The sequence below is a fragment of the Thunnus thynnus genome, chromosome 22 (assembly GCF_963924715.1).
Source record: "Thunnus thynnus chromosome 22, fThuThy2.1, whole genome shotgun sequence".
In the NCBI taxonomy this organism is placed as follows: Eukaryota; Metazoa; Chordata; class Actinopteri; order Scombriformes; family Scombridae; genus Thunnus; species Thunnus thynnus.
The window spans coordinates 7,972,929-7,988,213 of record NC_089538.1 but is presented as its reverse complement, the minus strand read 5'-3'; the positions used below and the strand labels follow the sequence as shown (position 1 = coordinate 7,988,213).

General features: G+C 39.2%; 2 protein-coding genes across 2 annotated transcripts; one reads left to right on the top strand and one right to left on the bottom strand.

The window, feature by feature from the left end:
• Nucleotides 1–1,495: 1,495 nt before the first annotated feature.
• ndufb11 (NADH:ubiquinone oxidoreductase subunit B11) lies at nucleotides 1,496–5,081 on the top strand. Its single transcript, XM_067579826.1, has 3 exons — nucleotides 1,496–1,746; nucleotides 3,210–3,340; nucleotides 4,868–5,081. Exons 1-3 carry the CDS (start codon nucleotides 1,576–1,578, stop codon nucleotides 4,995–4,997), a joined length of 432 nt encoding a protein of 143 aa, XP_067435927.1. The 5' UTR covers nucleotides 1,496–1,575; the 3' UTR covers nucleotides 4,998–5,081.
• A 3,840-nt stretch (nucleotides 5,082–8,921) lies between these two features.
• On the bottom strand, nucleotides 8,922–14,560 carry LOC137174850 (carbohydrate sulfotransferase 12-like). Its single transcript, XM_067580346.1, has 5 exons — nucleotides 14,375–14,560; nucleotides 13,779–13,954; nucleotides 12,032–12,175; nucleotides 11,602–11,909; nucleotides 8,922–10,742 (listed from the first exon to the last, which is right to left on the bottom strand). The coding sequence occupies exons 1-5, from the start codon at nucleotides 14,475–14,477 to the stop codon at nucleotides 10,502–10,504; spliced, it is 972 nt and encodes a 323-aa protein (XP_067436447.1). The 5' UTR covers nucleotides 14,478–14,560; the 3' UTR covers nucleotides 8,922–10,501.
• Nucleotides 14,561–15,285: the final 725 nt, after the last annotated feature.

Here is a 15,285-nt window from a genome sequence, read left to right as displayed (position 1 = left end):
AGTTAGACAATATTCAATATCAGGCTTTGAGACTATGTTCAGGTGCCATTAGAACAACCTCAACATCATCATTACAAGTGGAAATGGGAGAGATGCCACTGGAATTAAGGAGAATACAGCTATCTTTAAATTACTAGGTTAATTTAAGGAAAGACATAATGAACATCATCCAACACAAGATCCACTAAAACCCTGTTAGGAAAAGGAGAAGAGAGAAACAAAAAGTTTTGGATGGACAATTGAATGGAAAGCAAAAGAACTTGAAATAAGTGAAATCAATATTAGTCCAAAGGTACCACTCTCAGTAATACTTCCTTGGATACTTCCTGACCCTCCTGTAGATCTTACATTGCTTGACAAAAAGAACAAAGATAAGAGTTTATTTAACATCCACAGACAATAAAAACCTATATAGAAAATAAATACCACAGTTATGTTCAAATTTACACAGATGCTTCAAAGAACTTAGCTAACAAAATTGGTATTTTATTAATGGTTTCAGATTTCAACATTAAAATTTGCGAACAAATCAGTGATAGATTATCGGTGTATACTGGGCAGATGCTGGCAATTGTGTTAACATTACAATGGGTTGAAGATGTGAGACCTCTGAGAGCACTAATATGCTCTGATTCCAGCTTGTCATTAATCATCTTGAAGCACAGCAGACCAGAAGTTTTAATAGAGATACAGCTAACACTATATATAATTCAGGGCACAGACACAAAATTATCACCAGCCACCAGCTAAATGCTGCTAAAATATTCAAGTGGCTGGTAGATTTGCTTCACTCACCAGCCAAAAAAGCAATGGTAATCTATTGAGAGCCATTTGGCCGGTGGACAAAAAAGTTAATTTTGCACCCTGAATTCAAATGATGGGACTAAGTAGGCTCTGACATTTGTATGGATACTAGCACATATAGGAATCAAAGGAAATGAAATAGTTGACAAATGTGCAAAGGAAGCCACAAAAATGTATCACACTGACATCATAGTACCCTTTAGTAAAGTAGAAATAAAGACCACAATTAAGCATAAGTTGAAAGAACGGTGGCAAAAGCGGAGGGAAGAAGAGAGACCAGAGGGTGGTTGTACAAAATTCAAAGAAAAGTATTATGATGGGAACCACAAGGTGAACCTGCAGAGAGGAAACAATAATATCCAGGCTACGTTTTGGTCGTTTTAGTCATACAGGACTGCGCAGTTCATTATTTAAAGTTCTAGTAAGTTCTAGTGTTATCTATTTTTGTTTCAATATCTAAGGAGAACGAACTTTATACAGAGAATTTAACTTTATTTTCTTACTTTTATTTATTATTAGAATTAGTGATTTTATAGTTAACGTTAAAGTTAGACACACTCCATTCCAGTTGGTGGCGGTAATGCACCATAACGTTGTTTGCCAACCGCCATAGAACTCAAGAAGAAGAAGAATAAACAGCAGAAGAAGAAGCCCTCGCAGTCTTGGCGTGATGACGTTGAGCATAGCGTAAAGGTACGTACGACGGAAGTCCGTTAGGATTTTATCTACAAGTACAGAGGGTAGACATTTGGGTTCAGCCATACTGGCGAGATGTTGACCCGACTGTCGCGGTACGGGCCCGCTTTCCCCCGGTTACTCTCTAACACATCGGTTCGGTATGTCTCCCAGTCTAAACCGACCGGTGCTGCCGGTTCGGCCGCTGTGACAGAACTGCACCCCGCCGCAGAGGCCGGACACGGCGAGGTCAGCCAGTATGTGAAGGTGAGTCCCTCTCCGTGGTAATGAGACGGTAACCAGTCACTGAGCATGTATACACACATAGACACACACACACACACACACAAACACACAGTAGATAGTGGTTCTGACACGCTAAACATGCCGTTACACTAAAATGCACCGTGCCCCTCTTTCCTCAGTGTCAGAGCTAACTTACACACGTTTGTAAACAGCCTGTACTCGCGTACTGTCAGGCTCAGCTCCGTTGGTTTACAACACTCACGGTGGATGACTCTGTACTTTTTTACACAGATCAGCATGCTAACTTGAAAGTGATATTAGATATTTATTGATGATTTTAACGAACATACACTTGTCCAGTTGCTGAGTCCTAAAAACAGAGCCCAGTTTGGATCAGTTTATAAAAACTGGCACAGAAGAAGACAGCGATGACACTAAACTAAGGACACACATTAATTAAAGGGAAAATTCACCCCAGTGACTATGATGATTTCTTAGAACGAGGTCACCTATGTAGTAGAAATGTGCAATTATTTTTGAAATTGGTACCCTATGACTAGAGAAAAAGTAGATTCTCCATACCACTCTTAAGGGGGAATCCTACAACAACCAGAATGCATTGTGTGTCTTGTCCAATCAGACTGACTTACTCCACTAACAGTGTGTTCATGTCCATCAGAGCACCAAAGACAAAGTTAGTGAGTGAGGAGCAGCATAATTCTCTTTACTGAGGCTTATTTTCGTTTTGCAAGACATTTTTCCTCTTCGAGTCCGGATCATACCAGTGTGCAAGGAGTCAGTTACATTATGTGGATCAATGCAAACTTACCGAGTGCTGCACGGTGTTGCTGGATGCAGCTGTAAGTCACAAGTAACACAGTCGCTGATGTGCTGTTCTGTATTCAGAGTTGGCAAAGTTTTGAACAAGACAGTGGTCCAACCTCCTCTACTGTCCAGTGTGATTGACTCTTCAGCTGACAGCACTGTCAGCAGCCAATCAGGAGAGACGCGCTGTGATGCACTTGGATTTTTATAACTGAATTAATAACCAGGGGCACACTTTTCTCTGACTGTGTGGGAATCTGATGTTTTCACATCACAGATGATGAACAACAGCATTAAAACGTGACTCTTACAGGTCAAACATGACACTCAGGTAGCTGATTAAAAGAGGTCAGTGTGCAGGTGAGCTGGACTGTACTGTAACTGGGAGGAGACATGAATATTTCTCATAATGGTAGGCAGGCTGTGTTGAAGAAAGATGCAGTGGTCTGAAGTATGGACCTGGAGTATCCCGAGCTGGGGACAGCCCTAACATTTTATTTCCTTGTAATAGTTCATTTTTGCTGGGCCTGAAAAAGATCATTCCTGCCCTGATCTAAGATGGCATATCTTAGAAAAACATAAAGACTGGAATCATGTTGGTAAAAGCAGTAGAAGTTTCTCTACTGTGTCTGATGTTGCTCATATTTGTGTTTTTTCAGAATCCAGACTACCATGGCTTCTCCAGTGATCCTGTGGTGGATGACTGGAACATGAAAGTGGGCTTCTTCTTTGGCATCTCAGTGGCTCTTGTCATCGGAGGAACGTTTATCCACTATTTACCAGACCACGGGTGAGTTCTTTCTTCAGCCTTTCATATCTGGTATCACTTTTGCAGTCATTTAAAGGATCAGATGAAAACCTGCCAACAGCCTGACCACTGACCAGTCAGATCAATGGAAACCTGAGCCCCATTCTTCATATGAGGATAAACGAGCTCAGATCAGAATGTTGACCATTTGACCTGAGTCTGTATTTTTTGGCTCTTATAAACTGGTTTAAAATTAATCTGGAACTGCTGTCAAAGCATCAAGTTCTTAAGCCCAAACCTGCTAAAGTGCAGTTTAATGATAAAAAGTTTCAGCTTCCTTAGTTTTATAATGAGAAAATGTTGATTATAATTATAATTTTAGATGAGAACACACTGGTTATTGATAAATGATCTATTGTTAATTTTTATAATGAAGAGTTGCCTAGACTTGTACATGATAAAATATACAACAAAATTGCAGTGTGCACACTTAAAAAGAACCAATCAACATTTAGTTTTGGAGACTCTGAGCAAAAAGACAAACTCAACTAAAAGATTTTGACTGTTAAAAGACCAACAGAGCCATAACATATGGCATTTAATTTGACATTTCAATGGGAATTTGAACACTAAAACATATTAAATGATGAACTACAGAACTCACTCCATTGAAACATGTTTATTCATTTAAAGCTGCTTTTTGAGATGTTTTAATAAGGTTTAATTTTCACAGCAGCATCACTATCAGTCTGACCACATTCACTGGTCACATGTGATAGTTTAACAGTGATCAAAGTGCAAACAGTAGAAACATTGTTTAGCACGGTATGGAACAAAATAACAGCAGCAACAGTGCAGGAACACAGAAAATCAGACTTATGTCCAAAGTGACGTTTTCAAATGTCTTATTTTGTTGCTGATTCATTTTCTGCCACTCCACTAACTGATTCATTGATTAATCATTGCAGCTAATAAATATCCACACACTGTGATTAGATCCCATGATTATAAAGGCAACATTTGGGTCATATAGGCATTAGGCATTAACTACTCTTCCTCTCTTTGCTTTGGCAACAGAAACAATAATAACAATAACAATATTCACTTCATACTAAAGACATATATAATCCCCACACTTACTTTAAGCCTTATCCTTACTTTTAATATTTGGAAATTATTTCTGGTGTTTCTACATCTTAAATTGCACTTGTGTGATTATATTGTTTACGTTTTACCTTGTGGAATATCACTTTATGCTGTCGCTGACTATTTCATCTCTTTTCATATTAAGTACTTCCACTAATTCATAAACACATGAACATGTTGTAGTTGGAAAACCCAGAGTTAACAGAGCTAGTTGATAAGCTAGTGAGCTAGTGATACCGGTTATCCAGGATCCTAAAGAAAAGCCAGACTAGGTGGGAACTTGCTTTATGGTTCAGACCTTTCTGGCTGAACACGTTGGGTCTTGGTGGAGGGATTAAATGTTTAGCTTTTTGGAGTTTACAGTCAAGCTTGGGTTTATTATTGATGCTTAGTGTTAAAAGTTTCTCTCTCTGTGTGTTCCAGCATGCGGCAGTGGGCCAGAAGGGAGGCTGAGCGTGTGATCCAGCAGAAAGAGAAGGAGGGTCTTCCTCTCATAGGAGAGAACTACTATGACCCAAACAAGATTGTTCTGCCCACAGCTGGAGAGGAGTAGGATGTCCAGCATCCACTTTATGTATTTCAGGATCACTGTATTTCTTTGTGACAGAATAAATGATGTACTTGTTTAATTGTGTAATTGTTATGAGTGGACAATGATGTTTGTGAATCTGCAACGATTGGACCCTTTCAATGGAAACTGTATTTGACAGTCTTCAGTTCTCGGTGCTATGGACACACTGTGGTCAGCATCAAGAGAGAAATTAGGTTTAATATCTAGCCCTACAAATAACAAACATTCAAAATTCTACTTGATCCCATTGATTGTTTATTCACATTAATGAGCGAGGATATGCAGTGACTAAACTCTTTTGAATGTGGTGGTAATTTCACAAATATGCATTTGCTATGTCACATTCAGGGTAAATTTGAACTGAAACATCATCTGAATCTTACCACCAGGGCAGATTTACCCCATTGCTATGGATGACATCATTGACTGTTGACAGGTGACTGGGCCGTGTTAGTGAATGTTAAGGAAAATATTCATCATGAAAAATGGATGTATAAGTATAGATAAAATTCATAAATGACACAAGGTAAAATATTTACTTTTACTGTAGATTTTGTGTGACCATCTACATGCTGATACTGAGATGTTTTTCCAGTTGACTGGTTCATCGAAGGGATTTGTTCATTGATAGCTTAACGCTACATAAAGAGCATATTTAATTTACCAGGTTATCCAGTGATGGCCATGAAATCAGCTTTGTTCATTCATTTGTTGCAATTGGTGATTATTTAAGGTTCACTTCAACTGTCAACAAAACAAACACAACACAACAAAAGATAGGCGTGATGTATGATTTTGACAGACTGCAGTTAAATTATAAGTTCATCAGTGCCAAACTACATTTTCTGGTAGAGAATTGTGTAAGCTGTTACTTCTGATTATTGAAAAGTCTGAAAAATGAATCTAGGTTCGTGTATCAGAGCTCTGTTTTTTCTTCTTTCCTCTCCCATTTATCATCTTGCGACCCCTCAGATTTATCTGGTCACCCTTTGGAGGGGCCCTACCCCTGGAACTACTGGACTAAACTAGCTAAGTGTATACAAAGTAGTTTAAACTGGTTCCACCTCCAGCAGCTACAACAGTAACATGCTGCTTACACACTGATGCACGTACCTTATGAAACATATTTGACACATCAGTCACAGGGGACGATCTTCTGCAAAACAAATACTTTTACTTTTAAATTTAGCTGGTGATGCCACGGTGCAAGTACAGTAACAAAAAGGTGGACTTTGGCACTAAAAAGAATAACGTTGAAAGATGTCTACTTGATCTGACTCATTTGAAGCTTCATATTAGCTTCAGATAAACTTTTAATACATTTTTGCACAGAAGGAGGACTGTGGATTTTGGCCCCCATCACTTACATTGTACATGCATTATCAAGGGATCTTCTAATGTTAGGTAGGAATAATCACGGCAAGAAAAACCTGTTTCAATCAAGCAAGTAGCTCCCAGTCTGAGAAGTGAAGCCAGTGTAGAGCGTACCCTGAACCTGCATTCTTTCTAATGGCCAGCAGGGGGCGACTCCACCGGTTGCAAAAAGAAGTCAGATTGTATAGAAGTCTGAGAAAATGACCCTAATTCTTTCTTGATTTATGATCCGAGCAAACACTTTCCTAATGGCTAGCGCATGGGTCAGCTCCACCCTCTTGTCCAAATATGGTCACTTCTGGCTCCAAAATTCAAAGCTGGTGACAATCAAATTGCCAAACTTGAGGCTTTAAAGTGGCAGTCCACAAACCAGTGGGTGACATCATGGTGACTATGTCCATATTTCTTTCTACAGTCTAAGGTTTCAATGTCCATTTGGGCTCCTGACTGTTGTTTTAAGAAAGACTTGAAAGCCTTACTAGAACACAAGGAAACTCTACTTGGGTCCCAATTAAGGGGTCGCACCCTTCAAAGGACACGGTCTACAAAGGCATGTCCTTAGACCGCAAAGGTGGTATGGAGCATAAATGTTAAATGCTCCATATGAATCCTAACTGTTATGAAGCTTGATAAAATAAAATAAAATTTAATATAGATGATCTGTTCATTTTTAATACATTTATATTTATTGAAATGTGGTGATATCTGCACATATAGAGCCCCAGAGGCAGCGCTGTTGTTCAGTCCAGTAAAAACATGAAGCTTAAGACAAATATTTATCCTCCAAGAGGAATTATATCATATAATAAAATGCTGCAGAGACTAGAGCTACACAGATCAGTTCATCACATCATGTTCTCCCTGGGATGACGACATGTTGACTGACCGATCATCTCAGGACTCAGGCTGCCAGCAGCTCAGATGACCAGCTGGTCTCACCCGACCAGCAGCTCTGAAACATCTCCGAAAATGTCGCAGCAGATTTAAAAACAGGTGTTATTTGGATAGACTGACTACATATTGGGAATCTAAATGGTAACACTCTCACCTGAACAAAATATTAAAACTTAATAAATTGACATATTAACAGTCCTACAGCAAAAATGACATCAGCTTAGTCAAATCTCCGCCATTGCTGCTGCCCATGCTGCTGCCAGTTGGTGCAAAATGCATTCTGACAAAAATTGGGCCACAAAGGATCAATCTGGTGGATCCTCTTAATTTGGGGAAAGAGGTCCACATTTCTCTGCCGCATTTGAAGGAGCTTTCAAAATGGCACAGTCTTCGTCATACTGCTGTGATGCATTCGGTCTCCCTGAATTGAGACACAGCTTCTAAAAGAAGGAAGGGTCATTACGTCACTGTGTAGCGCGTGAATGCCAAGTTTGAAAACTTTAACTTTGGCTGACATTGAGGTGAATTGGATCGCCATCTCCTCATTTTTGATCTGTCATTACCTAATCATTGGCAGTCCGATTTGTTGCATTGTTAACTAGCTAATGTTTGATATATTGGTTGATGTATATTTTCTCAGATAGCTTGTACATTTGAATTTATTTGGATGTGGCATCCCCTCAACCAGGCTGAGAATTGGAGCTTTTCCCCACCGAAGACAAGAGATGGATATTGTGTTGGTAACGTTAGCTAAATGTTTTCTGGCAAGTAGTGTAAAGTTAATAGCTGTAGTGTAGCTAATTAACGTTACTTGTTATAGTCAAGGTAAAGTGTTCTTATGTGGTGAAGGAAATACGCTAAGGACAATAATGATGCAAACTAACTAACTTTACAATGACATGCTTTTAAAATAAATTGCTAGTGTGGCTTACCAAAAAATGTTTTTGATAATCCTTATACTAGCTAACATCGTGTCTCATCAATAGACATCCTAACTTAGCCAACCTTATGAAAACACATCGCAATTACTTACAAATGTATTTATTGATTTAAAAAAGGTAGCTGGACATTAAATTAACAATAACAATAGCATAAATGACCGGAGTAGTTACTTGAGATTGTTGATATCCAACGTAACAGATTTGTTTGTTGAAGTTTATGGATGGCTGTTACTCTCATGGCTGATCTGCTTTCATACTGTATTTCTCCGCTTTCAGGTTGGCTCTTCAGGGAAGCTTGGCTCAGATTAAGTGTGGTCAGCCTTCGAATGATCTGTCTTCTGATGCCATGGCATGGAGGGTACCAGTCTGTGTAGACATCCATCGTCTCCATGAGGAGGCCCACATGATTTTCAGCTGAAAAAAGTTTTGCTTTATTTTCCTCCATTAGCTGGTGGAGCCATAGATGGTGTGTGTGGACATTTTCTGATGGATGTACAAGTTTTCAACTCCTTAAATACAGCCCACCCTGTGAGGTAGTACAGAACCTATGGTTTTAGGAGTGGCAGAGACTCTCTCTCCTCTTTGGGAGGTTCCAGGATTTCCACAGGTTCCTCTTTAGCCAGGTGTGGAAGTGTTGGTGTAGTCAACAAAGGTTGACTGTGCCTGTGGCCCTAACCATCAATGGTAAGTGGCATGGTAAGTGCATGCAGCTATGAGTGAGGGTTCTCATTTGCATCTGCAGAGATGGAGTCTGTGTACAAATGTTGTAGGGCTGTAAGTGGCTCTAAGTGGTAAGTGGCTGTAGTTAGTCACTGTTTTAGGATTAGATCTATTTCCATGCTCAACATTTACTGACCATAAAGATATCCTCTTGATGTTATCAAATCAAACCAGTCATCGACAAGGTCGATAAACCAAGCTGTGGTCTCACACTACTTTGGGAGGATGATATTTCCACATACCACTACTACCACCTGAATGCCTCGCTCTGCACAGGCCACAATCACAGATTTGACATAGACCCAACTTCTAACTTACAGCGAGCAAGTATGTTAGGAAGACACTGTCAGTGAACTGTGTGTGTGTGTGTGTGTGTGTGGTGTGGGGCTGGAGTGATTTGTAACCCACATCACTGCTTTTTGCTAACGGCTGAGTGGATGTTTCCATTTGAAAAACCTGGAAAGGAACGCAGGTGGAAGCCTTTCAGGATGGGCTAACATTAGCCAGCTCTCTCAATAATGTTTCCTATTATTGTTAGGAAGTGGTGCTAATTGCCAGATTTTATATGCCTCTAAAAATCTGGACCTTTATCACCAGTTACTTACCAGAACTTGGTACTTTGGTACCAGTACTTGGTACTTTGTTTGTCAATGAAGTAAGTTAGCATTTGCACTTTGCTTAGCTAACGTTAGCCAGCAATATATCTGTTGAGACATCCTACATTAATTTGGAGATAAAACCATTAGTTTAGTAACAAATAATCCTTGTGAAGGTGTAAAAAAAACAGATGGAGCTGCGGTATTGGTGAGTGATAGCAAATGTTACAGCTTCTCTAGCTTAATTGTTGTCATGACGTGTGTGTGCTAGCTAAAAATAAAGGCTAGATGACTAGTACGAATGTAAATCACTGAGGCAAACTGCAAGGCATTGTAGCATACTGTCAAGTCCTAGTTTGGCTTTGATATTTACCTAACTCTGACAGGCCATATCATTGAGTATAGCGGTCTGGTCAGCGATAATAGGTCAGACCTGCCCTGTTGGTCATGTATCATGATGTAGTAGGAGTTGAGCTATATGCAGCTGCAGGACAGAGCCATATATGTTTGGAGAACAATAACAAGGAAAACAAACACGAACATTTAGATAAAAAACATTGGTCAACATCATGTAATGTTTTTCCTTTTTTTAAAAATTTTGTGGAAGCATTTTACAGTCAAAGGTGAAACAACACAGATATGATGGGTTATAGTGGGACTTGGATGATGATTTTATTTTCTTTATTTGAAAAAAGAAGAGAAAAAGCTCATTTAGGGAAATACAGACATGTGCAGGGTCTGTAAACATGTTAACATGTGATAAAAACCTCAAGCATGAAATCAAAAATTTTGTCCATCCCCATTTATTTCGTGCTTATAGCTAAACAAGTGAAAACTATTATGTAACCACGCTGCTACTTGTCATGATTTATCTGCATAAAATCCTAGTGATTGCTCTTGGCTCAGGTCTAAATATTGTTGTTACTATGCTCACTGGTAGGGAAGTCCAAACTGTAACATCTTAACCATCAAGCAATTTGTGGGGTTTTCTGTAGCCAAACAGCCTGAAGTCCTCCTTATAGAGTTTGTACAGTTTCCTCCTCTCCTCTAGGGGCACTGTTCCAAACCAGTCCAACACTGAAAAAGGGGAAGTCATGTTTTCATAGGAAGGAGGAAACTTAATGTCATCCTCCAGTTTCAAGATCTTCAGCAGCTGTTCAGCATCCTCCTGAAGAGTCTCCTGATGGCCAACAAAATCATACCTGAGAAGAACAAACCAATGTCAAATTACAGATTCCATAAGCATTAATTCATATTAACACAGAGGTAATTGGTTGGTAATCAGTTCATGTTAAAGGTGCATTCCACCAATTTTACATGTCAAGATCATCATTTTCATCAGTACTCATCATTAGAAATACTATTCAGCACAATTTTATAGTCAATGTGTTTTGGGGTCTTTGACCTTTCTAAAGTCTGCTAAAAATAACCCTGATCATGTCATCATCAGGGTTATCTCAGCTTTGGCTCAGAGGCTAGAAAGCTTTAAAGGATATACTGCATTAAAACTGGGGGCGTGGAGTATGAAAGACATGATTATTTGCCCAGCAGGGAGGCTCTAACAAAGACATGCTATTGAGTTGCATTACAGAAAGCGCAAGATCCACTGTTTCTGGAGCTTGACATACAGGTTAAGCTAAATAATCCTTTTCTATTTAGAGCTGATCGAAGACCCCAGCCCTGGCAAAAAGTGCTGTAGCTGGAATTTTAGAAATGCTAAGGCCATAAAAAAGTTTTCCTTTATGCAGTTATATTTTCTGTTAATTTTGATGTCTAAAAGCTGTTTCAAAGCTCACTCTACTTCACCAGAATATAGTTTTTCTGCTGACATTTTAAAAATCCATTTTTATTTTTATTTAATTTTCATTGTTAAAAAATACTGAGTCTTCAAAAATGTTAGAATCAACCTTTAAAAAAACACTGAGTGTAATTTGTGTGTATTGGTAGAATGGTAATTCCTCCTCAGCTTAATGAAATCCCCATCCAATTTCCACAAATCCAGAAACAACACAGAGGATGTTACTTTTATAGCTATAGCTCTGCCAGCAAAAAAGATCTTACTGTATGAGGCAGGGGTGGCACAGGCGGTGCATCTGCCTCCAGTGGGGTTCAAAGGGCTCCTCTATCTCTGTCTGCGGGTCCAGCAGGTATTGAATAAAGTTGTAGAAGGAGGGGCGTATGTTTGATGTGAAGGCCTCCTCCACTGTCTCCGGTGTATCAGGCTGGTTGCCATACAGACGCAGAATGTCCCTGGCAAAATTTTGGTAGTAGTACTCATTGTGCCGCTGGAACTTGTCTCGGTAGGCTGAGATAAGACGGACAAACGGGTCCCGGACAAACATGAACTTGGTGTAGTGCTTCAGCTTCACCTGTAGTCAACAAATCAGAATACATGAACCCCTTGTCACTCTAAATCTGCTCTGATTGAATACATACTCCAGAAACAAAGGTGGGTGCACTTTCTATTTCTAATGTCACTGTATGAACTGACCTTCATCTCTGTTCTTGGGAAGCTGCTTAGGAGACTAAGCTTGTCGGGCATGTGGACCAAGTCAGGAGATATGGACATGGGGTCAAGATATGGCTCGCTCTGGTTCAGGACAAACATAACCCTCTTCCAGTTGGTACAAGCCACCTGTAGATAAGAACAGGATCTTAAACTCGTGGCCTGGGACTGGCCACGTGAGGGTCCAGGAGCGGCAATGGCCAGTGTGCTTGTTATGGATCGTGCACTTTCACTTTGCGCATGAGCAAATCAGTTTCCTCTACAGAGAAGTGTTCCTTCTTACTACTTTGCAAATGCGCCATTACAATAGCAATCCGCCAAGGTGCAAGCACACCTTGCTTTTAAAGGGAATGGGAGATGACATCCTGATTGGTTTATTGCATGTTACACCCAAAACACATCCATGATTAATTAGGAGACTATGGACAACCCCTTTGAACCATGCGCCTGGTGCTCTGACCATTTTTTCTGGCGTCAAACAAGCAAAAGTAGATTTGGACATACCTTAAATGCACTTGTGCCATGCGCCTCAGACCATGTGCTTTGGGTTGTTAAAATAGGGCTCTAAGAGTCTACAGCCATGCTAGCAGCTGTGTGATGCATTACTTAGACACAGCAGAGCTTTGAGCTAAATGCTAACATCACCATGCTAACATGCTTACAGTGACAATGCTAACATCCTAATGTTAAATGGGTATCATGTTCACCATCCTTAGTTTAGCATGTTAGAATGCAAACATTTTCTAATTTGAACTAGTCACAAAGTATAGCTGAGACTGATGGGAATGTCTTTAGTTCACTAAATTCTAACCTGAAGAAGTTTTTGAAGTTAAAGTTCCCCTGTAGACATGTATTTAGACATAATAAGACAAAAAAATACTCTACTTGGAACAATAATGTGTGTCTGATATGGTTTTTCCATTAAAAAAACTCCTTCTCCCTCATGAAAACTTACAGTCTATGACTATGCAAATATATTTCATTTCAGGAGTGTAACTTCTGTACACCACATGTCTCCTACTTCACTGTAAAGTACTTTCTCAGTGTATGTGCACTGCAGGTTTCAAGTTTCCACATCACACATGTATAAATTGCACACTGGACCATGATTGGCTTCCAAACTAGTCGTGATGTCATAAATCCTGCTCATAGGCCTGCCCCTTAAAATCAGATTTTATATGAGCGTAGAGAAACTTTCCACTTTCAGCAGATGAATGTAAACAAAGTCTGCACATACATTATTCTGCACAGTGAAGCTCAAACATTCAACTGTAGGAACAAGAAGAAAAACGAATTTTTGTAGTGGAGGAGGACTTCAAGGGATGACTGTCTGTATCATGTAACTTTCTGAATCATTTGGGTAGTTATGGTATTATCATCACTATGACAGGATACACAAATAAAATAACCCATTGTATGGAAACCCAAGGTTAATCAACCGAAAAACTAAAGAAAAAGAAACATACTGGCCATACTGTTTAAATAATAAGACATCTTCGGGAAGTGTAGTGCAGATTACTGATCTGGAAGATTTGCTCTGAAGCAGAAAGAACCAAATATGATGAGGTCAAATGCAAATGCCAATCAAGTAAGTGGAGTTTAGGCCTGAAATGGTCAGTGAAAGAATTTATTTCCTGGGGTAAAAAAGACTAAATTGAGCATATTCTTTAACAGTTGCTGAAGAGAGTATGTCCACATTGTGTACTGTGAATATGTTTTATGTGTTCATCACCTTGGGAATGTAACAGTAGATGATGCCGTGATTGTCATCCACAATGAAGTTCTTCAGTTCTTCATCAGTTAAGTCGTCTAAACTGTGCTTCCCCTCAGAGAATGCCTCTTTGTCACCATCACACATTTCTCTTAGCAGCTGCTTTCTCAGTTCCCATAGCTGATGCATCCTCTCTGCTGCAATAAGAAGAATACAAACCAAAATCTATGATATTCTGTGTTGTAACTGTTTAATATTATAAGTGCTAACTTAATACTGATTCAGAGTGGATTCTCTCTTAAAGAGATGACAGGTACAGGTGAAAGCCAAAGGCCAAACATTTACCTTTGGCTTTAAAAAACATGATAATCCAAAAGTAATCAGGGGTGAGGTCACTGCTCCACCATCGACTAATTCACTTATTATTTCTGTATACATTTCAAAGGTAGTGGAGCACAAAATACAAACAAAGCTTACATCATATGAACCACATCCATTCTCAACCAGGAGCAGGATGCACAGCAGGAAGAGTGACTCATTCAATCACTCACACACACACACACACACACACACACACACACACACACACACACACACACACAAATAAAATACTGTACCTTGCTTTTCTTGTGATATGTTCCATTGGTAAAATGACAACATTATGAGAAAGGTGAATCCCAGAAATCCAAGCTGCAGCAGGAATCCTCTGTGTGTTGCCATTGCAGCCAGAGTTTTACACGGTGTCAGCCTTTGCCAATGAACCAGAGACAATGAAAGGACACTCAATGTCAAAACTGTTAAGGACACTTTATTATTCTAGTAAGAGTGATTAAGCCACTATTTATAAATAATTTATATAAAATATTTTAAAAAATCCAGATTTAAATTGAAACTGAAGCCACATGCATTAGTTTCAGTGTTCTTGAGATCAAACTAAATTAATACAACATATTCTATTCATTTTCTAGAGTTCAGTACAAACTTCACACATAATCAATCATCACTCACCTTGCTGCAAAGTTCAGAGAGAAAATCACTGATCACTACTGTAGACCTACAGAAACTTGTCTGCATACTGTTTGTCCTCCAGAGATCTTTACTGACAAAAGTCTCATCACATCTGCAGTATGATGACTGTGAAATGAGAGTGAACGCAATATCCATGTCCAATATCCTTGTTCAGTGTATAAAATACATCCACACCTCTTTGCTTATCGAGTGAGAAATGTTCCGTCGCATAAAAGTCATGACCTTGCCAACTATTCAATTTGTTTCTTTGTTCATCTATTTTTGCTTCAGTCAATAAAAAAAACAAACAAACAAAAAAACCCCACTGAGAATGCAAGAATAGTGACGAAATCAAAGAAAGACTTTATTTCTGGATATCATTTTGTTAATGTTACTCTGAATGCAACGCTCTATTTTTTTCTTAAATTAAGCTAAAAGAGCACATAGTTGCAGGCTGTTTTGCATTTTGAAAACCTTGTCTGCTTTAGTAAAATCACATACAGCAGTTGCTGTGCATGCA